The sequence below is a fragment of the Ricinus communis genome, chromosome 8 (genome assembly GCF_019578655.1).
Source record: "Ricinus communis isolate WT05 ecotype wild-type chromosome 8, ASM1957865v1, whole genome shotgun sequence".
Taxonomy (NCBI): domain Eukaryota; kingdom Viridiplantae; phylum Streptophyta; class Magnoliopsida; order Malpighiales; family Euphorbiaceae; genus Ricinus; species Ricinus communis.
In genome coordinates this window covers 14716331-14741709 of record NC_063263.1, presented here as the reverse complement: position 1 = coordinate 14741709, position 25379 = coordinate 14716331, and the positions used below count along the sequence as shown (strand labels likewise).

At 29.3% G+C, this 25379-nt stretch overlaps 1 protein-coding gene and 2 pseudogenes across 1 annotated transcript; all 3 read left to right on the top strand.

Moving 5' to 3' along the window:
- Positions 1-1589: 1589 nt before the first annotated feature.
- LOC8276108 (ricin-like) lies at positions 1590-3982 on the top strand. Its single transcript, XM_002533562.4, has 2 exons — positions 1590-1685; positions 2028-3982. The coding sequence occupies exon 2, from the start codon at positions 2064-2066 to the stop codon at positions 3786-3788; it is 1725 nt and encodes a 574-aa protein (XP_002533608.1). The 5' UTR covers positions 1590-1685; positions 2028-2063; the 3' UTR covers positions 3789-3982.
- A 6621-nt stretch (positions 3983-10603) lies between these two features.
- On the top strand, positions 10604-11334 carry LOC8276109 (annotated as a pseudogene).
- A 616-nt stretch (positions 11335-11950) lies between these two features.
- On the top strand, positions 11951-13738 carry LOC8276111 (annotated as a pseudogene).
- The last annotated feature ends 11641 nt before the right edge of the window (positions 13739-25379 follow it).

Below are 25379 nucleotides of genomic sequence, written 5' to 3'. Positions count from 1 at the left end.
CTCAAAAACAATAATTTTTTACACCAACAAGGTAATTAATACATATCTAAATTTAAATATTTTATTAAATTTGAGTTACTCTTCTCTAATTTGTATTCAATTAGGTTGGAACTCCCTTAGGGCCCTCATCAGTGCAACTGAACACTTGAGTCTTATTAAAAATGAGAGTCAAAAAATACAAAGATCAATAATCATTATTAATAAGCACAATGTTCCACGATTGATTCGTCAATAAGAACATTAAGAGCACATGGAATTTATGTATACGAGTGAGAACATTTATTTAAGAAATTAAATATATGTTTTTTATTTATTTAATTCCTCAGGAACAGACTATGCTTGTGGATATAATAGAATAAAACCCTGATATCAAACCCACGTGCAGCACATGCGCATGAAGAAAATATAGTCTTGATGCTGAACTTATCCATGATGAGTCACTCTATAATCCTAAATCTTAATGGGTTTCAAAATGGGTTTTTCCCAATGCAAAAATCCGTACTGTCCAATTAGCAAATTAGCCTGAATAATAGGTAACTTACTTTAATTTTATTATAAAATTAATACTCCTTCCATTCTAAAATATCTGTTGTTTAAGGTTTTTATACTAAGATTAAGAAACCTATTAAATAGCCTTAATTATAGTGAGAATTTACTTAATATGACTAGAATATCCTTTTATAAATACACTTAAACTTACTAATTCATTCATTTAACTATTATAAACTAGTATTCACTTCCACTAAAAAGATATTCAATGATAGAAAAAATAGCTAAATTAGATTAAATTATTCTTCTATATTGGTAGTTAACATATTAATTGGCATATATTTAAATAAAAAATTTTATTTTTTAATTTTTTTAAATATATCAAATACAAAAGAATGTATTTGAGAACAAAGTGAGTATCAACATATATAATTTTCATTTTAACATTTCATAAAATAGAACTTTAATAGAATTTTTATTTCTTAAATATAAATAAAGAGTTGATTTGTTTCTCCATATTTGGAATGCCATATTTTATTTTCTATTTTAAATTTAATAAATGTAATATGAGTTTTCATTCATTTTATTAATTAATATTTTTTATTTTATTTTTCCTATTGATTAAAGTCAAAAAAAAGTTTCTAAGAGAAAAGATCAAAAAAATAAAAATTAATACCATTAATACTTACAGAAATAAAAATAAAATAAAAAGTAAACTATAATATATGCATTGGACTTACGTAAGATTTATTATTTATTTATATTTAAATATTCCTTACAATATTTATAAATGTTTTTTAAAATAAAGAAAAAAAACACGATTGATGATTTTCCGAGCATATGTTAACTTGGCTCCAGAACTAGTGCTTGAATATGTTACCCAGAATCATATTACGAATAACAAAAACGAAATGTAATTTCTTTTTTTAAATACTGAAGTTTTAGAGCATACGGATTCTTTTTTATTTAATTTTAAATTGTTCTTCAACCACCAGGAGATGAGCACAGTGCCTTCTTGGAATCCTTAAAAGAAAATTTAAAAATAATTTAGAGTAGATTCTTTCCCTATAAAAGGAGACGATGTCTGATGCAGAAGAATTAAAAACCATCACTTGCTCTCTTCTTCAGAAACCATCTCTTGCTTCTCCTAGAAAAAAAACCATCTCTCTTGCTCTGAGTGCATCATTAGAGATTTTGTAAGTGATGCAGCTTTTCCTCCAATTTCTGTTTTCAATGTCCCTTGCATGCATGTATATTTTGAACTTGACCCTTAAGAGTTGTTCATTTTGATATTCTGAGGCAGCTTATCTCCTGATATATATATATTTCTGAAACTCCGCTCAACAATATATATTCATGCAATTTTCTTCCATTTAATTATAAATAATGATCTCCTTTTAATTTAACTTCTTGACTATTTTAATGGTCGAGAACAATTGGATTAGCATTTCTTTGTGTTAACTGTATTAATTGCATTTACATGCATCTTTATTTAAAAAGTAAGCTAGATTTAAGAGAAGGTTCATGTTTTTGGACAGGGAATAGAATTCCAAGAATTCTGCAAACAAACAGAGATGAAACTGGAAGGAAATTTTATTGTATGGGTGTACGCAGTGGCAACATGGCTTTGGCTTGGATCAATCTCGGGGTGGTCATTCACATCACAGGACAACATCCCATTGCTCAAACAATACCCAACGATAACCTTTACCACTGCAGGTGCCACTGCGGAAAGCTACAGAACCTTTATTAATGCTATGCGCAGGCAATTATTAATTGGAGATGATGTGAGGCATCAAATACCAGTATTGCGAAATAGAGTTGGTTTTCCAATAAACCAACGGTTTGTTTTAGTTCAACTCACAAATCAGGCAGAGCTTTCTATTACATTAGCAGTGGATGTCACCAATGTATATGTGGTTGGCTACCGTGCAGGAAACAATGCTTATTTCTTTCACCCTGACAATCCGGAAGATGCAGAAGCAATTACTCATCTTTTCACAGATGCTCAAAGTCGACAAACATTCTCCTTTGGAGGTAACTATGATAGATTGGAACAACTTGGAGGTCTGAGAGAAAATATCGAGTTGGGGAATGGTCCGCTAGAGGATGCTATCTCAGCGCTTTATTATTATAGTACCGGTGGCACTCAGCTTCCAGCTTTGGCTCGTTCCTTTATGGTTTGTATTCAAATGATTTCAGAAGCAGTAAGATTCCAATATATTGAGGGAGAAATGCGCACAAGAATCAGATACAATCGAAGAACTGCGCCAGATGCTAGCGTAATTAGACTTGAGAATAGTTGGAGGAGACTTTCCACTGCAATCCAAGAGTCTAACCAAGGAGCCTTTGCTAGTCCAATTCAACTACAAAGACGTAATGGTTCCACATTCGATGTGTACGAAGTGAGTACATTAATCCCTATCATAGCTCTCATGGTGTATAGGTGTGCACCTCCACCATCACTGCAGCTTCCTTATCTTATAAAGCAAGTTGTGCCAACATTTAATGATGATGTCTGTGTAGATCCTGAGCCCACAGTGCGTATTGTGGGCCGTAATGATCTATGTGTTGATGTTAGGGATGGAGAATTCCACAATGGAAACCCAATACAGTTGTGGCCATGCAAGTCAAATACAGATGCAAATCAGCTCTGGACTTTGAAAAGAGACAATACTATTCGATCTAATGGCAAGTGTTCAACCACTTACGGGTACAATCCGGGACATTATGTGATGATCTATGATTGCAATACTGCTGTAACCGATGCCACCCGCTGGCAAATATGGGATAATGGAACCATCATAAATCCCAGATCTAGTCTAGTTTTAGCAGCGACATCAGGGAACAGTGGTACCACACTTACAGTGCAGACCAACATATATGCCACTAGCCAAGGTTGGCTACCTACTAATAATACACAACCGTTTGTGACATCTATTCTTGGGCTATATGATCTTTGCTTGCAAGCAAATAGTGGAAATGTGTGGTTAGAGGAGTGCGCAAGTAATAGGGCTGAACAACAATGGGCTCTCTATGCAGATGATTCAATACGGCCTCAACAAAATCAAGATAACTGTCTTACAAGTGATGCTAGTACACAAGGAACAATTGTCAAGATCCTCTCTTGTAGCCCTGGATCCTCAGGCCAAAGATGGATGTGGAAGAATGATGGGACCATTTGGAATTTGTACTATGAACTGGTGCTGGATGTGAGACAATCGGATCCAAGCCTCAAACAAATAATCATTTGGCCTTTCACTGGGAACCCGAACCAGAAATGGTTGTCATTACTTTGATGTATTGATTATCCTCCTAGTCTCTTGCACTTGTAGTGTTTGTATGTCCTGTTATGGTGCATAGTTGCTTAAATAAAAAGGACATTGTAAATTAAACCTGTAACTGAAAGGACAACAAGTTATTGCAGTCCAGTATTGAATAAGAGTAAAAGCACAGGCTATATAGTCTTTGTGCTTTCTTTACTTATGACAAAGATGAATTGTATGAATTATGTTAATTATCTCTTTAGGTGTGCTTTTAAGTGCAAATTCACTTACATTTATTTATACATATATACCATTGTAAGCCAACTTAGCATTGAAAACACCGCAACAATACTTTATAATCATGCAACAATCATGATTCTTGAATTCAATATTTATTCGATTGTTGTTCAGATCGGTGACAACATTGTTATTATTATGCATTTAGTATGCGACTTGTAATTTTTTAGCTTAAGTTGATTTTTATTTTAAGTTTATAATTTTATCAATCATAGCTCATGAATGATATACAATTAAGGTGCGAATTAAGTTAGTGACCGAAATATACAACTTGTTAATATAATTAGATTTGGATACAATCAAATATCAAAATCACTGGAACGAACTATTTATTTTTTCTTTTTCTTATCTTATGAAAAGCGGCCGAACCTTATTACTTATAAGTTGTTAATATTTTTCTTTTTAATCTTTTAGCAATGAGATCTCTAACATAAAGAATAAAGTTAACTTTCATTCATGAAATAAACTCAATATTTATTCATTGGCATATTAATCATGTAATACCTGAAATTTTCTTTTAACAATGATTAATAAACGAGTCTTTATTTAAATTAATTTAATTTTATTTTTATTTGGTTTAGTTGGAATGAATTAAATGGAATTTTAATGCTAGATAAATAAGGAGTTATTTTTTATACCCAATTTGTTTAATTTCTTAAGAAATTAATTAAGTAAATTATTTGAGAAATAATTATATTTTGGTTATTCATATTTTCTCCAAATATATATATATAGCCTATATATAAATAAAATTATATTGAAAAATCTTGGAAAAAAATTGTAAAGGATGTTTTTATAAAAGAATTTTTGGGGAAATGGGTATTTTAATTAGTTAGTGGTATTTAATTTTAAGTTGGAGAATATTTGGCAAATTGGTTATTTAATTTAATTGTGTGTTAGGACTAAATTGGAAATTTATTTTGGAATAAGGATTAAAAGTATAATTTCATTAACATGGGGTTTTAATGAAAATTTGTATTTTTGGTATTTTTGTAATGAAATATGTTGGTAAGAGCTTTTTGGTAATTTTACATTTAAAAGCAAGGGTATATATGTAATTGTGTATGTTCAATAATTCCATTTTGGCCCAAATTAAATAGTTAGGGGCTTAATTGAAAGGCTAAAAAGATGTTTGGGGGTTAATTGAAATTTTTGCAGGACGAAATTGTTAGTAATTTAAAAAGTTGAGGGACCAAAAAGTAAGAAAGAAAAGTTCAGGGACCAAAAGTCGATATAGAGAAGAAAGAAAAAGAAAAGAGATCGGGGAGAGAGAAGGCGTGGGGGAGAAGAGGAAAGGAGGGATGCAGGCGTTGGAGGCCGACCACCGGGGGTGCGGAACGCTGGCCGGCGAAGCGGCTGACGTCGGCAAGCGCGTAGAAGTAGCGGCTTCCAGATGTCATTCCAGATGTTTCCGGCGGCCTTGTCGGCTGATCTCGGTGGCGATCGGCTCCCCTCGGAGAGAGCTTCCTTTTGGCGGTGGCGGTGTCAATTTTGGTGGCAAGAGAGGGAGTTCCGACGAGGTGTTGGCAGCAGCATTTTCGGATTATTCCGGCGAGCTCCGACGAGCTTTGGATGATCAGAGGATGTATCCCGACTCTCCTTAGCTCAAGCTTCGCAATGGCACTGGTTTCGTGGCGATCAGACTTCGTTTGCAAACCGACGACTGAGATCGTTCGTAAATCTCTCAGGATGATCGGGAGTTGAATCAGAAAATCAAAAGCAGGGATTGTTTTCAGCACGTCGTTTTGAGTCCGATGGTGTGTTCAGATCGTCGATCGGACTTCGGCGGCTGAAGGCGAGTTGACCGAGCGATCAAGCGTCTCGGTAATTTTCTCTGGCCCGTTGTTTTTGGAATTCTTTGATTTAATTATGTGCTTATTGATTTGTGTTGTGTATTAGAAAATATTTATGTGTTAAAATAATTGTTTGTTGGACTGCTTGCCTTAGGTCGTGTTTTTGTTGTATGGGGCAGTCGGAAAAAATAGTAAAGTCTTGGGGACCTGACTCCCGTCGTATTAAATTTTTGGATATTTGTAGTATTTTTCTGGCAGGTCCTGGACCTGTTTTACGGGGGGTAAATGTCCGTGTTATAGGGGAGGTTCTGTCGAATTTTTGATAGAATTTACTCGAGTCGAGATTTTAAACAGTGAGTACTAGAAATCTAGACCTAGGGTTAATTGTCAATTGTTGAGCGTTTGGTTAAATTGTTTTCCATGATTAGATAATTCGTCTGTTCGGCTTGCTCCATCCGAGGCACCAGAGCAGAGCTAGGAGGTCGCCAAAGCTGTGAGTTAAAGTCATATATCGCTTATGCACGTGTCATGCATAAATTTTTGATTTGCTATCGTGATTATTTTATTGCAAGTTCAAATTATCCATTTAATTATTATTCATTTGTATCATACTTTTGATTACTATTCATTTATATATCATTTCCTTTATCATTGATTTTATTATTGCATGATGACACGGGATGGGACGACAGTAGAACATACTGGTTTGATGAGTGTACTGGTATAAATCCGTGAGTGATGGAAAATGGGTAAAATGGTAAATTTAAAAGGAAAGTTTAGGACTTGCCCTGATCGAGCTTGCTCTCTGGACGCCAGCTTAGTTGGAAATCAAGTGTTCAGGCTGGAGGTAAGGACTCTGATCGAGCTTGCTCTCTGGGCGCCAGACTTGTTGGATTAAGAGAGCCGAAAGGCTAAGAGACCATACTGGAGGTAAGGCCCCTGATCGAGATTCGCTCTCTAGGCGCTAGTCCTGTTGGAATGAGATTAGTCGGGATGTTAGAGTTGAGGCTAGTTGAGATGTCAGTATTGAGGTTGATTGAGATGTTAGTGTTAGGATTAGGGTTCTACTGAAGTACTCTATCCCGCTGTGTGTGAAAATTATTTTATTCAAGCATGATATGTGATAGGTCATAAATAGTTATATTTATTATATTTAATTCCCTTACGATTTGGTTGAATAATGTACTTAATTATGGAAATTCTGTTTATTCTGACTTAGGAGATGAAATATCAAGGATGGAGTAAAATTCAGCTTAAAGACATGTTTTTAAGTTATCATTTGTCAAAAAACCAAGTCTTTTGAAGGAGATGTAGAAATTTGCATAGAAGATCACTATCGGTAAGGCGTGGCCACGCCTTACAGCCCATGAGCTCCACAGAAATATGTGCAGAAGACTACTGTTGACAAGGCGTGACCACGCCTTGCGTCCCATGAGGTGCTGAAAGATGCGAAAGAGAGCTTCAAAATTTTCAGAGATTAATTTGTGGTGGATCTATCTCTAGTTAATTTCCTTTATTTTTTGAAGTGTTGGATAAAGATAACTTTCCCCCATGTATTTAGGATTTTATTTAATTTAACTTACTCTTTATATTATCCTTCCTTATAGGGATAAGATTACATAAAAAGCTTATTTTTTTTTATAAGGATTCTCTTATTAGGGTTTAGGGTTTTACTTCCTATATAAGGACGACTAGATATTTGGAGCTTATTATTCATATTATTATTCTTCTTCCATTCTCTACAATTTTTGTAAATTCTTATTCCACCATGAGTGACTAAGTTTTTAGTTTCTAATTCAAGAGTGAATAAATTCCAATTGTGATCTTGTGAGGCTTTGTGCTTAACAGAATTCTTCTTTAATTCAAGTATTTTTTATTTTTTGTTCTTATTATTTATGAATTATTGATATTGATTGAACTGACGACTCAACTTTGATATTGATTTTTCTATTGCTAAACTTTGAGTTTGTGATCCGTAATTGTCATGAACGATTGATACAAGTAGAAAGGAGCTGGCTCATGTGTGTGTGATTGCGGCTTATTCGAATTACATAGCTTGTATGATAGGCTCTAGGTAAATAAAGGAACAAGATTATTTTAATTGCAGTTATCTCAATTAATTAATGTTGGTTTAGTCATTCTCATTATTCTTAATGCTATTATTAAGTTGATATGGAACGCTATCGTGTCCAATTGACTAATGGTAAGTTTTGATTTAGATGTTGGGTTTGAGTAAATTATATTTATTGCGGCTTTTTCGAATAAGTAGACTAAGTACTTGAATATAAGGATTGATATTTTAGCCTGTGATCATGATTACAATTGGATGAAATTAGCACTCTTGAATTGGAAATTTATTAAGATTAATTTTTATTTACTTTAATATTCAGCCTTCATTATATTCTGCTTATTTATAATGTTGATTCAAACATTCAAAATCTCCCCTTTCTTATTTTACTTTGAGAAGCTATCCACATTGGTTCCCTTGGGATTCGACCTGGTTTTACTATTTCTACAAGTTAATTTAGGAAAATCAGTAATTTATTTTGAAGGGCTTCGACAACCCGTTCAACATGACATGTTTAATTTTTACATGATTTATGTTTATTTCAAATTAAATAAATGTAAGATCGAAGTATATGCAAATATTTTTGGATATATGATTTTAACTCACTCTCTGACCGTCTTAATTTTACTATTTTTCAGATCCGTGACTGTTAGTCTTCTCGCGACTCTTATCTAGTAACCCGACTCCTTTATCATCGGGTGATATATTTGATTTGGTATGTAAATTTGTAAATTCTTAGATTCTTCGGAGTAGAAATAGTAGATATATCAGTTGAAATTTTCTGTAGTTTCGGATCTCGCCCAATTCTTCTGGCAGACTGAATTAGTTATGAAAAATTTAACTGTTAAGATAATTGTGGCATCAGTAAAATGAGATTGAAATTTATTTAAGTCAGTGAGTGTCAGGTTTACTACGGGATTCGGTGGCCTTACGCCTACCCATTCCCTAGTGCCGGTAACGGGCCCTTAGATGGGGTCGTGACAAATTAGGACATCTCAAATTTAAGTTTTTCATGAATAAATATATAAAAAATTAATAAATTAAACAACAAAATCACCCTAATATAATAAAATTTCATTTTAGTTTTAATCATTTAACAAAATCCCAATTTTCCCTTCTTCACAATCCGAGAAATCTCATCAACTCAGTATAAAAACTTAGAAAATTGATATCACCTTCCTCAGTACTGTTTGTGGTTAAAGTTGAAGATCCTCTTTTAGTAATGCCTTCTCTAGTTTCACTAGGCACAATATACCCATTATATAGATTACAAATCTATATTTGATGGAGCCTTAAATCCTTTTGGTGGTGCTAGATACTCCTCTTTGGAAAGTGAAAATGAGAAAGAAACTTATCTTAATTTTTATTAATTTAACTCATTTAAAAATATCTTTGAAGCCGATTTATAGTTATTTAAAATTATTGAGTATAAAAAATTGAGAATTAATACAAGAAATTTTTTCTTTTATTATATGCATTCTTAATTATTGCTGTGAATTCTCCAAATTGGGAATTAATAGAAGAAATTTTCTTTCTTGTTGTATTTTTAATTATTGCTGTGAAATCTCTATCTTTTATGTTTAAAATCTCTATCTCTTAATTACGCATTCCTTGTATAGGTCAGATGCATATAAACGAATATCTGAATTGCTTTCTAAAGAGAATTAAACTCCAATCAACAAGAAAATAAAGTAATTTCTTTTTATCAACTGTGATATATTAGTTAGAGCATGTTTAGTTCGATTGATAGCTAGTAGCTAATTACTGATAGCTGATAAGTTAAGCCGTTTGATAAAATTTTATTAGCAGTTACGGTCAATAATTATTACAAATATAATTTATTTTTAATTAGTTTATTCTATTATTTTTCAATGATATATATTAAAAAGAATAACTTATAGTAATTAAAAATATTATAATTAATTTTATTTAGCTCAATTGAATTTGTTATATAAAATATTGATAAAATTTATTTTAAAAGTAGGGATTATAATTAAAATTTCATTAATAAATTATTAATATCACAATTATTTAATTATTAAGTGAAATTTGAAAATAATAATTATTTATTATAATTTATAAAAAATAATTATATATAATCAACTAAAAATAAGTTATTATTAATAAGTTTTTAATAAAGATAATTTTATCTAAATAAATAAGAAAAACTGAATTAACTATCAATTGATAAGAAAAAAATTTTAAAATAGAACCGATGAGATTAAAAACTGATTGAGACTAAATCAATTATTAGTTGTTGCCAATTGCATAAAATTTCTTAACGAAACACTCTGTTAGTATATATAAATATTTCTTTTAAAATTACATCAAAATATTTTACGTATACATATGGGCGTATAAAGATACATATTGTAAGATCTTTTATTCCTTTTAGTACATTATACACTATAATAACCAAACACCCACTTGTGTCACCTTGCACTTATTCTGCATGTGAAAAGCATTTTCTGTTCCCCAACCCCAACCATCATTGTATTACTTTTTCTTTCTTTCTTTTCAGTACCTTGTCATATTCTGGCTGCAGAATCCTCAATCTATGAATCATTAGTTAAGGGGAAGGGCAAGACGAAAGAGGAGAGACTTGGAAACAGGAAGTAAAAGCAAAGAAATCAAAACTGGATACCACAAAGAAGAAGGATAAAGAAGTATTATCTCGAAACAAACGGAAAAAAAAAAGTCCTGAAATGGACGAAGACCATGGCTGTTGTAGCGGTATTTTGGAAACTGCAAAGGCAGATAGATAGGTATGGTTGATGAAGTGTCCTCTAGTAGTTGCCAGGTCATGGAAAAGTCATGCTTCTTCTTCTGATTCTCATCCTGTAGATAAGGTCGTTCTCTCCCTCGATCCTCTCCGTTCTGACGATTCTCTTCAGTTCACTATGGAGATGGCTGGGACTGAGAATGGGAATGTGCCAAAGAGCTATTCTCTGAATATGTTTAAAGACTTCGTTCCTATGTCTGTTTTTTCTGAGACAACCCAAGGAAGGGTTGATATGGAAGGTAAAGTGGAACATAAATTTGACATGAATCCCCATGAGGAGAACACGGAGGAGTATGGAAGTTTATGCCGTGAAAGAACAAACAAGTCCATGATTAAGAATAGGCAAATAATTGACAATGACCGGGGAGTGCATGAGACCCATGCCAGGAATGGTTGGCCTTTTTTCATCTAGTTCCAGGGATAAGAAGAAAACAGCACCAGTTAAAACAGTCAGACATGAAAAGAACTAGGAGGGATCGTGGGGAACTGGAGGATATCATGTTCAAGTTATTCGAAAGACAGCCAAATTGGGCCTTGAAACAACTTGTGCAAGAAACTGATCAACCTGCGCAATTCTTGAAGGAGATACTGAATGAGCTTTATGTGTACAATAAGCGTGGATTATTCAAAACGAATTAATTTCCTTGAAACAATTGTTTAAACGAATATTAATGCATCATAATTTCGACATAATCTGCTTATCATAATTTGCTTCTGAACTTCGGATGTCGATTATTAAAAACGAATTAATTTCCTGGGGCGTTGTCTGCACGTAACAGCTGAGAACTGGATATCTCTTAATACAGTATTATCTTTAGTTTAACCTACTTAATGGAGCATTATTTATCAGGGAAAATAAAATCATTAGTTAAGGACTAGATCCTATTATAATCCCTATCCCCAATTTTAACGGCAAGAAGAACTAAAAAAAATAAAGTTAGTTTCATATGATAATAATAATAATAATAATAATAATAATAATAATAATAATAATACTATTTTTTTATAAGTATTCATTTCTAATTTACGAATATTTCATTGAACCAATAATTTTTTTTAAAAATATTGTTTATGATATATTATTTCTCAGTTTATTTTCGTCATACATCTTCTCTATTAATTTTATAAGTTCATTCTTTTTATCAAAGTATTTTTATTTTCTTTTTAAGAAATGTTTATATATATATTCTTATGGATCATCTATGTTTATGAGAATATTAATGCATTTGGACAGCTAGAATTGTTGCAATCAAAGATGCAACTGGGAGGAAATACTATTATAATTTGGATTTATTCAGTGGCAACATGGCTTTGGTTTGGATCTACCTCAGGGTGGTCATTCACTTTAGGGGATAACAACATATTACCCAATTATAAACTTCATCACTGCGGGTGCCACTGCGCAAAGCTACACAAACTTTATCGATGCTGTGCGCAGTCATTTAACAACTGGAGATGATATGAGACAAGAAATACCAGTGTTGCGAAACAGAGTTGATTTGCCTATAAGCCAACGATTTGTTTTAGTTCAACTCTCAAATCAGGCAGAGCATTCTGTTACATTGGCGATGGATGTGCCAATGCATATGTGGTCGGTTACCGTGCTGGAAATTACGCATATTTCTTTCGTCCTGACAATTCTGAAGATGCAGAAGCAATTACTCTTCTTTTCATAGATGCTCAAAATCCATATACATTCACCTTTGGTGGAAACTATGATAGACTTGAACAACTTGGAGGTTTGAGAGAAAATATCGAGCTGGCAAATGATCCACTGGAGGATGCTATCTCAGCGCTTTATTATTATAGTACTGGTGGCACTCAGCTTCCAACTCTAGCTCGTTCATTCATTGTTTGCATCCAAATGGCTTCAGAAGCAGTAAGATTCCAATATATCGGAGGGAGAAATACGCACAAGAATTCGACACAATCGAAGATCTGCACCAGATCCTAGCGTAATTACACTTGAAATAGTTAGGGGAGACTCTCCACTGCAGTTCAAGAGTCTAACCAAGGAGCCTTTGCTAGTCCAATTCAACTGCAAAGACGTAATGGTTCCAAGTTCAATGTGTATGATGCGAGTAAATTAATCCCTATCATAGCTCTCATGGTGTATAGGTGTGCACGTCCACCATCAACACAGTTTTCTTTGCTTACAAGGCCAGTGGTCCCAAATTTGAATGATGATGTTTGCGTGGATCCTGAGCCAACAGTACGTATCGCGGGTCGAAATGGTGTATGTGTGGATGTTAGAGGTGAAGAATTCTACGATGGAAACCCAATACAATTGTGGCCTTGCAAATCTAATACAGATTGGAATCAGTTATGGACTTTGAGAAAAGACGGTACAATTCGATATAATGGCAAGTGTTGCACTACCACTACAGTTGGTGCCACCCGTTGGCAAATATGGGACAACCGAACCATCATAAATCCCATATCTGGTTTAGTTTTGGAAGCCACATCAGGAAACAATGGTACCACACTTATAGTGCAGACTAACATACGAATCAAGGTTGGCTTCATAGTAATAATACACAACCTTTTGTAACATCCATTGTTGGGCTAAATGATCTCTGTTTGCAAGCAAATACTGGAAAAGTATGGTTAGAGGAGTGTACAAGTGAAAAGGCTGAACAACAATGGGCTCTTTATGCAGATGGTTCAATACGGCCTCTGCAAAACCAGAAAACTGCCTTACAAGTGATGCTAATATACGAGAAACAATTGTCAAGATCCTCTCTTGCAGCACTGCATCCTCTGGCCAACGATGGATGTTCAAGAATGATGGAACCATTTGGAATTTGTATAATGGATTGGTGTTAGATGTGAAGCGATCGGATCCGACCCTTAAACAAATCATTATTTACCCTTTCCATGGCAACCCAAACCAAATATAGTTTCCACTATTTTGATAGACTAATTACCCTCTTGCAGTGTATGTATGTCCTACCATGAAAATAGTTGCTTAAATAAAAAGGACATTGTAAATTAAACCTGTAACTGAAAGGACAGCAAGTTATTGCACTCCAGTATTCAGTAAGAGCATATCTATTGTCTTGTGCGTGTATGAATTATGCTAATTACTTTAGTCATGATAGCTAAATAAGGAATCTTTTGCGCATTTTCAATTTTTTTTTCTTGAATGTTCTTTTAGTTATTTTAATAACACTCTATCTTTGAGTTAAATTAGAGCAAATATTTGAAATCAGTTCCAAAAAGTTGATTTTTTTTTTAAAAATTTATATAATCTAAAAATATATATTTTAAGAGCACAAACTTTGAGATGTCTTATATAACCTGAAAAGAAATTGTAACTTATCGACACACAAATACACGTAACCTTATATGATTATATGTACATTTTAATTTGTGTATGTATATTGAAATGAATGAAAATAAGGTAATACTTATCATTTAAAATTTATTCTAAAACTGAATTATCTTACTGACTTTGAATTAATAATAATAATAAATATTTTATTAAAAATAAAAATTTGTCTTTCTCCATAAAACTGTCTATTAGAATTACTTCATATGAAGAAGTTTTATAATTAAAATTCTTTTATAGATAAATAATGTATTTAAGGTACTTTTTTTTAGTGATGCTTTAGATATTGTATTGGACTGAAATAAAATCTTCTATTCTCAATATTTAAATATTTTTAAAAATCTTTTGCTCCTTAAAATAAAAAGTATAAATTTTAAATGTCTTATAGAACCTAAAAAGAAATTGTGATATGTGATTTTGAGATGTTGATACAACCTAAAAAAAAATTGTAACTTGTCGATCCATGAATACACGAATCCTTATATGCTTATATGAGTATTCTAATTTGTGTACGTATATGAGATGAATGAAAATAAGTTAATACTTATTATCTGAAAATTATTCCAAAATTGAATATCTTATTGAGTTATTTAATTAATATTAATAAATATATTTTATTAAATATAAAAAATTTATCTTTTCTCTTCAAAACATTCCATTTGAATCTTATTTTATGGAAAGTCTTTTTATAAATAAAAAATTTGATATATAAATAATATTTTAGATATGTGTTTTTCTTGGTATGCTCTAAAGATTGGATTGGATTGAAATAATTTTTTTTAATATTTAAATATCTCTTAAAATTCTTGCTCTTTAAAATAAAGAACACAAACTTTGAGAAGTCTTATCCAACTTAAAAATAAATTGTAACTGTAAGCTTGAGATGTTTTATACAATCTAAAATGCAATTTTAAAAGCATAAACTTTGAAATGTCTTTTTTTGATAATCAATTTCATTTTATTAAGAAAAATAAGGGAAAAAACCACCAAAGCAATAAATTTTAGGTGATGAACAAATCCTACCAAACTAATACAACGTAGCAAGAGATTGAACAAAACAGAAATTCTTATAAAACCGAATTGAAATAAAATAAGAGATGCATAATAAAAATATAAATCTTAATATTTATTACAACTAGAATTTTTCAATAAGTTGAAATAAATTGATAGTAAAGACACAACAGAAACACATGCTTTGGGCTGCAGCAGCCTAAGAAGAAATTGCAATCTGTCTACACAGAATACACGTATCCTTGTATGCTTATATGAGTATTTTAATTTATTTACGTGTATTGAAGTAAATGAAAATAAGCTAATATTTGTCATTTGGAAATTATTCCAAAATTGAATCATCTTTCTCAGTTAATCAATTAATAAAAATAAATAAATTTCATTAAACAATGCCTTTTTCTTTTGAAACAATCCATTTAAATCTTACTTTATAGGAAGACTTTTTATAATTAAAAAACTTGATATATAAAAAATGTATTGGATATGTACTTTTTTGGAAATACTCTAAAAATTGCATTGGAGAGAAATAAAACTTTCTACTCTTAATATTTAAGTATTTCTTAAACTTCTTGCTCTTAAAATAAAGACCACAAACTCTTAAAAATCTTATGCAACCTAAAAAGAAATTGTAACATGTGAGTTTGAGATGTCTTATACAACCTAAAAAGAAATTCAAAGAGCAAAAACTTTGAGATGCCTTTTTTGATAATCAATTTCATTTTATTAAGATAAATAAGGGGAAAAACACCAAAGCAATAAACTTTAGGCGATGAAAATACCCCTAGTAAGAGATTGAACAAATATCAAATTCTTACAAAACTGAACTGAAGTAAAATAAGAGATGCATAACAAAAATACAAAACTTGGAATTTATTACAATTGGAAATTGCCACTAAGCTGAAATAAAGTCATGTTAAGGACATGATAGAAATACATGCTTTGATATGCAACAACCTAAGTAGAAATTGCAACCTATCGACATACAGATATACGTAGTCTTATATACTTGTATGAGTATTTTAATTTGTGTATGAGTATTGAGATGAATAAAAAATAAGCTAGTATTTGTCATCTGGAAATTATTTCAAAACTGAATCATCTTGCTGAGTTATTCAATTAATAAGAATAAATATATTTCATTAAACACTGTCTTTTTCTCTTTAAAACAATCCATTTGAATCTTACTTTATAGGAAGATTTTTTTATAATTAAAAAACTTGATATATAAAGAATGTATTGGATATGCGTTTTTTAGATGCTCTAAAGATTGCATTGGAATGAAATAAAAAATTTTACTGCTGATATTGAAGTATTTCTTAAAATTCTTGTTCTTTAAAATAAAAGAAACAAACTAGAATTATTATGTAACCTAAAAAGAAATTGTAACTTGTGAGTTTGAGATGTCTTATACAACCTAAAAAGAAATTTCAAAAGCATATACTTTGAGATGTCTTTTTTGATTCTCAATTTCATTTTATTAAGACAAGTGAGGAGAAGAAACACCAAAGCAATAAACTTTAGGTGATGAAAATACTCCACCTAGAACTAATACAATATAGCAAGAGATTGAACAAAACTCAACTTCTTGCAAAACTAAACTGAAGTAAAACAAGAGATGCATAATAAAATTACAAATCTCGGAACTTAGTACAACTTGAAATATGTCATTAAGCTGAAATAAAGTGATAGTAAGGATACACCAGAAAACACATACTTCAGGCTGCAACAACCCAAGAAGAAATTGCAACCTGTCGAGGGACAGATACACGTATCCTTATATGCATATATGAGTATTTTAATTTGTATACGTATATTTCAATGAATAAAAACAAGTTAATATTTGTTATCTAGAAATTATTCCAAAACTGAATCATATTTTTTAGTTATTCAATTAATAAAAATAAATATATTTCATTAAACAATGTATTTTTCTCTTTAAAACAATCCATTTGAATCTTATTTTATAGAAAGATTTTTTAAAATTAAAAAACTTGATTTATAAAGAATGTACTGGGTATGTGTTTTTTTAGAGATGCTCTAAAAGTTGCATTGGACTAAAATAAAACTTTTATACTCCTAAAATTTAAGTATTTCTTACAATTTTTACTTTTTAAAATAAATAGCACAAATTTTGAGAATTCCTATGCAACCTAAAAAGAAATTATAACCTGTGAGTTTGAGATATTTTATACAAACTAAAAAGAAATTTCAAGAGCATAAACTTTGAGATGTCTTTTTTTATTAAGATAAATGAAGGGAAGAAACACCAAAGCAACAAACTTTAGCTGATGAAAATACTCCACCTAGAACTAATATAACATAGCTATAGAGTGAACAAAACTCAAATTCTTGCAAAACTAAACTGAAGTAGAATAAAAGATGCATAAGGAAAAATACAAATCTTAGAACTTATTACAAATGGGATATGCCACTAAGCTGAAATAAACTGATAGTAAGGACACAACAGAAGCACATGCTTTGGGCTGCAACAACCTAAGAAGAAATTGCAACTTGTCGAGGCATATACACACTATCTTTATTTGTATATATGAGTATTTTAATTTGTATATATGTACTGAGACGAATAAAAATAAGCTAATATTTGTCATCGGAAAATTATTTCAAAACTGAATCATCTTGCTAAGTTATTAAATTAATAAAAATAAATATATTTCACTAAACAATGGCTTTTTCTCTTTAAAACAATCTATTTGAATCTTATTTTATAGGAAGACTTATAATTAAAACAATTGATATATAAATAGTATATTGGATATGCAATTTCTTTAGATGCTCTAAAGATTGCATTGGACTGATAAAATTTTCTACTCTTAATATTTAAGTATTTTTTAAAATTTTTGCTCTTTAAAATTAAGATCATAAAATTTGGGAAGTGTTATACAACCCGAAAAGAAATTGTAACCTATGAGTTTGAAATATCTTATACAACTTAAAAAGAAATTTCAAGAGTACAAATTTTGAGATGTCTTTTTTTAATCAATTTCATTTTATTAAGGTAAATGAGGGGAAAAAAAACCAAAGCAATAAACTTTAGTTGATGAGAATATTCCACAAACTAATACAACATAGCAAGAGATTGAAAACTCAAATTCTTGCAAAACTGCACTGAAATATAACAAGAGATGCATAATAAAAAAATACAATCTTGAAATTTATTACAAATGAAATTTGCTATTAAGCTGAAATAAACCGACATTAAGGACATGACAGAAACACATGTTTTGATATGCAGTAACCTAAGTAGAAATCGCAGCTTGTCGATGCATAGATACATGTATTCTTATATGTTTGTATTAGTATTTTAGTTTGTGTACGTGTATCGAGATGAATGAAAATAACCTAATATTGGTCATTTAAAAATTATTCCAAAACTGAATCATTTTGCTTGAGTTATTCAATTAATAAAATGAAATATATTTCATTAAACAATGTCTTTTTTTCTCTTTAAAACAATCCATTTTAATCTTACTTTATAGGAAGATCTTGATAGATAAAAAATGTATTGGATATGCATTTTTTTTAGATGCTCTAAAGATTGCATTGGAATGAAATAAGACTTTTTACTTTTAAGATTCTTGCTCTTTAAAATAAAAGGTAGAAACTTTGAAAAGTTTTATACAACCTAAAAAGAAATTGTAACATGTAAGTTTGAGATGTCTTATATAACTTAAAAAGCATAAACAGTAAAGCAATAATGTTAAGGTGATGAAAATACCTCACTTAGAACTAATACAACAAAGCAAGAGATTGAACAAATCTAAGATTTATGCAAAACTGAATTGAAGTAAAACAAGAAATCAATAATAAAATACAAATCTTGGAACTTATTACAGCTGGAATGTATCAGTAAGCTGAAATAAACTAATAGTAAGGACACAACAGAAATACATGTGTCTGCAACCTAACAAGAAATTGCAACTTGTCGATGCACAGATATACATATGCTTATATGAGTATTTGAATTTGTGTACGTATATTGCGATGTATGAAAATAAGCGAATACTTATCATTTGGAATTTATTCCAAAATTGGATCATCTTGCTGAATTATTCAATTAATAATAATGGATATATTTCATTAAAAAATAAAAAATTTCACCTTTTTCTCTGTAAAACAATCTATTTGAATATTACTTTATGGAAAGATTTTTTATAATTAGAAAACTTGATATATAAAGAATGTATGGGATAGCGTCTCTTTAGAGATGCTCTAAAGATTGTATTGCATTTAAATAAAATCTTTTACTCTTAATATTTAGTATTTCTTAAAATTATTGGTCTTTAAAGTAAATAGCTCAAGCCTTGAGAAGTCTTATGTAGACTAAATAGAAATTATAACTTGCGAGTTTGAGATGTCTTATGCAACCTAAGATAAAATTTAAAGAATATAAACTTTAAGATGCATTTTTTTTAATCAATTTTATTCTGAAAAAACCACCAAAGCAATAAAATTTTAGGTGAGAAACATATCCTACTTAGAACTAATAAAACATAGCAAGAGATTAAATAAATCTCAAATTCTTACAAAACTTAATTGAAGTAAAACAAGAGATGTATAATAATAAATCTTGGTACTTAATACAGCTAGAATATGTCACTAAACTAAAATAAACTGATAATAAGGACACAATATAAACACATACTTCGGCCTGCAACAACCTAATAAGAAATTACAACCTGTCGATGTACAAATACACATATCTTTATATGCTTATATGAATATTTTAATTTGTGTATATGTATTCAAATGACTGAAAATAACCTAAAACTTGTCATATGGAATTCCTTATAGAAAGAAGTCTTATAATTAAAATTTTTTTACAGATAAATAATATGTTGGAGATACCTTTTTTTTTCATAGATGCTTTAGAGATTGTATTGGATTGAAATAAAACTTTCTACTATTAATATTTAAGTATTTCTTAAAAAATTTTGCTGTTTAAAGAGAAATTGTGACTTGTGACTTTTAGATGTTTTATATAATCTAATAAGAAGTTGTAACCTATCGATCCACAAATACACATATCTTTATATGCTTTTATGAGTATTTTAATTTGTGTACGTGTATGAGATGAATGAAATAAGTTAATACTTATCATCTAAGAAATTATTTAAAAACTGAATTATCTTGTTGAGTTATTTAATTAATATTAATAATATATTATATTAAAAAATATAAAAATTATCTTTTCTCTTCAAAACATTCCATTTGAATTTTACTTTAGAGGAAGACTTTTTCTAAATAAAAAACTTGATATATAAATAATATGTTGGATATATGTTTTCCTCGAGAAGCTCTAAAGATTGGATTAGATTAAAATAAAACTTTTTTTCTTTAGTATTTAAATATTTTTTTTTGGAAATACTCTATGCATTGAATAGAAATAAAAAATTTTACTCTTAATATTTAAGTATTTCTTAAACTTCTTACTCTTTAAAATAAAGAGCACAAACTTTGAAAAGTCTTGCGCTGAAAAGAGATTATAACATGTGAGTTTAAGATGTCTTATACAACCTAAAAAGAAATTCAAAGAAAATAAATGTTGAGATGTCTTTTTTTGATAAAATTTCATTTTATTAAGATAAATAAGGGGAAAAACACCAAAAACTTTAGATAATGAAAATACCCTAGCGAAAACTAATACAATATAGCAAGAGATTGAATAAATTTTAAATTCTTGCAAAACTGAACTGAAGTAAAATAAGAAATGCATAATAAAAATACAAATTTTAAAATTTATTGCAACTCGAAATGCCATTAAGCTGAAATAAATTCATATTAAGGACATGACAGAAACACATACTTTGGTCTGTAGCAACTTAAGTAGAAATTACAACATGTCGATACACAGATATACGTATTCTTATATACTTGTAGGAGTATTTAAATTTGTATACGTGTATTGAGATGAATGAAAAATAAGCTAGTATTTGTCATTTGGAAATTATTTCAAAACTCAATCATCTTACCGTGTTATTCAATTATAGGAAGACTTTTTATAATTAAAAAACTTGATATATAAAGAATATAATGGATATGTATTTTTTTAGATGCTCTAAAAATTGCATTGGAATGAAATAAAACTGTTTACTACCAATATTAAAGTATTTCTTAAAATTCTTACTCTTTAAAATGAAAGGCACAAAATTTGAGAATGCATACGCAACTTAAAAAGAAATTGGATCTTGTGAGTTTGAGATGTCGTATATAACCTAAAAAGAAGTTTTGAAAATATATACTTTGAGATGTCTTTTTTTTGATTCTCAATTTCGTTTTATTAAGATAAATGACGGGAAGAAATACAAAAGCAATAAATTGTAGGTGATAAAAATACCCCACCTAGAACTAATATAACATAGCAAGAGATTGAGCAAAACTCAACTTCTTACAAAACTGAACTGAAGTAAAACAAGAGATGCATAACAAAAATACAGATCTTGGAACTTATTACAACTGAAAATATGTCACTAAGCTGAAATAAACTGATAATAAAGACACAACAAAAACACATACTTTAGGCTCTAGCAACCTAAAAAGAAATTATAACCTATCGAGAGACAGATACAGGTATCCTTATTGCATATTTAAGTATTTTAATTTGTGTCCGTATATTGAAATGAATGAAAATAAGCTAATATTTACTATCTGGAAATTATTCCAAAACTGAATCATCTTGTTTAGTTATTCAATTAATAAATATATTTCATTAACCAATGCCTTTTTCTCTTTAAACAATTCATTTGAATTTTATTTTATAGGAAGACTATTTTAAATTAAAAAACTTGATGTATAAAGAATGTAAGGATATGTGTTTTTTTAGAGATGCTCTAAAGATTGCATTGGACTAAAATAAAACTTTTATACTCCTAATATTTAAGTATTCTTAAAATTGTTGCTCTTTAAAATGAATTGCACAAACTTTGAGAATTCTATGCAACCTAAAAAGAAATTATAACCTGTGAGTTTGAGATGTCTTATATAACCTAAAAAGAAATTTCAAGAGCATAGACTTTGAGATGTATTTTTTTTATATATAATCAATTTCATTTTATTAAGATAAATGAAGGGAAGAAACACCAAAGCAATAAACTTTGGCCGATGAAAATACCCCACCTAGAACTAATACAACATAGTTATAGATTGAACAAAACTTAAATTCTTGCAAAACTGAACTCAAGTAAAACAAGAGATGCATAATAAACAATACAAATTTTGAAACTTATCAAAACTGGAATATGCCACTAAGCTGAAATAAACTGATAGTAAGAACACAACAAAAGCACATGCTTTAGGTTGGAGCAACCTAAGAAGAAATTGTAATTTGTCGAGGCACATATACATGTATCTTTATTTGCATATATGAGTATTTTAATTTGTATATGTATATTAAGATGAATGAAAATAAGCTAATATTTGTCATCTTAAAGTTATTCCAAAAATGAATTATCTTGCTAAGTTATTCAATTAATAAATATAAATTTATTTTATTAAACAATGCCTTTTTTTCTTTAAAACAATCCATTTGAATCTTACTTTATAGGAAGACTTATAATTAAAAAAATTGAAATATAAAGAGTATATTAGATTTGCATTTTTTTTAGATGCTCTAAAGATTGTATTGGACTAAAATAGAAATTTTTTACTCTTAATATTAAGTATTTTTCAATATTCTTACTCTTTAAAAGTAAGATTAATTTAAGAAGTGATATACTACCTAAAAAAATTGTAACCTGTGAGTTTGAAATGTCTTATACAACTTAAGAAGAAACTTCATGAATATAAACTTTGAGATATCTTTTCCTTAATCTATTTCATTTTATTAAGATAAATTTGGGAAAGAAAAACCAAAGTAAAAAATTTTAGCTGATGAAAATATCCAAAACTCAATTTCATTTATTAGTTTGAAATGTCCTATGCAATCTAAATAGCAAAAGGTTAAAAAAAAATTCAAATTCTTGCAAAAATGAACTGAAATAAAACAACAGATGCATAATAAAAAAATACAAATCTTGAAATTTATTACAATTGGAATATGCTACTAAGCTGAAATAAACTGATATTAAGGACATGACAGAAACAAATATTTTGGTCTACAACAACCTAAGTAGAAATCGCAACCTGTCGATGCACAGATACATGTATTCTTTTATGCTTGTATGAGTATTTTAATTTATGTACATATATCAAGATGAATGAAAATAAGCTAATATTTTTCATTTAGAAATTATTCCAAAACTGAATCATCTTACTTGAGTTATTCAATTAATAAAATTAAATATATTTCATTAACCAATGTCTTTTTCTCTTTAAAATAATCCATTTCAATCTTACTTTATAGGAAGACCTTGATAGATAAAGAATGTACTGGATATGTATTTTTTTTTTTTGAGATACTCTAAAGATTGTATTGAAATGAAATAAAACTTTTTACTTTTAAAATTCTTACTCTTTAAAATAAAGAGTACAAACTTTGAGAGGTATTATGCAACCTAAAAAGAAATTGTAATATGTGAGTTTGAGATATTTTATATAATCTGCAAAGAAATTTAAAGAGCATAAACAGTAAAACAATAAACTTTAGGCGATGAAAATATCTCACTTAGAACTAATGCAACATAGCAAGAGATTGAATAAATCTCAAATTTTTGCAAAACTGAACTAAAGTAAAACAAGAGATGCATAATAAAAATATAAATCTTACAAGTTATTATAGATGGAATACACCAGTAAGTTGAAATAGACTAATAGGAGGGACACAACAGAAACACATGCGTCTACAATCTAAGAAGAAATTGCAATCTGTCGGCACAGATATACATACGTTTATATGAGTATTTGAATTTGTGTATATATATTGCAATATATAAAAATAAATGAATACTTATTATTTATAATTTATTCCAAAATTGAATCATCTTGTTGAGTTATTCAATTAATAATAATAAATATATTTCATTAAGAAGTAAAAAATTTGCCTTTTTCTCTTTAAAACAATCTATTTGAATATTACTTTATGGGAAGACGTTTATAATTAGAAAACTTGATAAGTGTTTTTTTAGAGATGCTCTAAAAATTGTATTGTACTTAAATAATTTTTTTTACTATTAATAGCTTAGTATTTCTTAATATTATTGCTCTTTAAAGTAAATAACTCAAATTTTGAAAAGTCTTGTGCAATCTAAACATAAATCGTAACCTGTGAGTTTGAGATGTCTTATACAACCTAAAATAAAATTTAAAGAGTATAAACTTTAAGATGTATTTTTTTATAATCAATTTTATTTTATTAAGTTAAATGAGAGGAAAACCCATCAAAGCAATAAATTTTAGGTGATGAAAAAATCCTACCTAGAACTAATATAACATAGCAAGAGATTAAACAAATCTCAAATTTCGACAAAACTAAACTGAAGTAAAATAAAAAATGCATAATAAAGCACAATCTTGGTACTTGTTACAGCTAGAATATGCATTACGCTGACGTAAAACTGGTAATAAGGACACAAAATAAAAACATGCTTTGGTCTGCAGCAAGCTAAGAAGAAATTGCTACCTGTTGATGCACAAATACACGTATCTCTATATGCTTATATGAGTATTTTAATTTGTGTACGTGTTTTGAAATGACTGAAAATAAGCTAAAATTTATCATTTGGAAAATTTCCAAAAGTTGAAATTATCTTGGTAAGTTATTCAAATGTTTTACTCTTACTTTTTACTCTTAATATTTAAGTATTTCTTAAAATTCTTGCTCTTTGAAATTAAAATCATAAGATTTGAGAAGTTTTATATAGCCTAAAAAGAAATTGTAACCTATGAGTTTGAAATGTCTTATACAACCTAAAAAGAAATTTCAAGAGTATAAACTTTGAGATGTCTTTTTTTTAATCAATTTCATTTTATTAAGATAAATGAGGAGAAGAAAAACCAAAGCAATAAACTTTAGCTTATGAGAATTTTTTACGAACTAATACAACATAGCAAGAGATTGAAAAAACTCAAATTCTTACAAAACTGAACTGAAATAAAACAAGAGATACATAATAAAAAAATACAAATCTTGACACTTATTACAACTGGAATATGCCACTAAGCTGAAATAAACTGACATTAAAGACATGACAGAAACACATGTTTTGGTCTGTAACAACCTAAGTAGAAATCGCAGCCTGTCGATGTACAGGTACATGTATTCTTATATGTTTGTATTAATATTTTAATTTATGTACATATATCGAGAAGAATGAAAATAAGCTAATATTTGTCATTTAGAAATTATTCCAAAATTGAATCATCTTACTTGAATTATTTAATTAATAAA

Bases quoted from the DNA above. Each gene is read 5' to 3' on its own strand.
- LOC8276108 (XM_002533562.4), top strand. From the start codon at position 2,064: ATGAAACTGGAAGGAAATTTTATTGTATGGGTGTACGCAGTGGCAACA.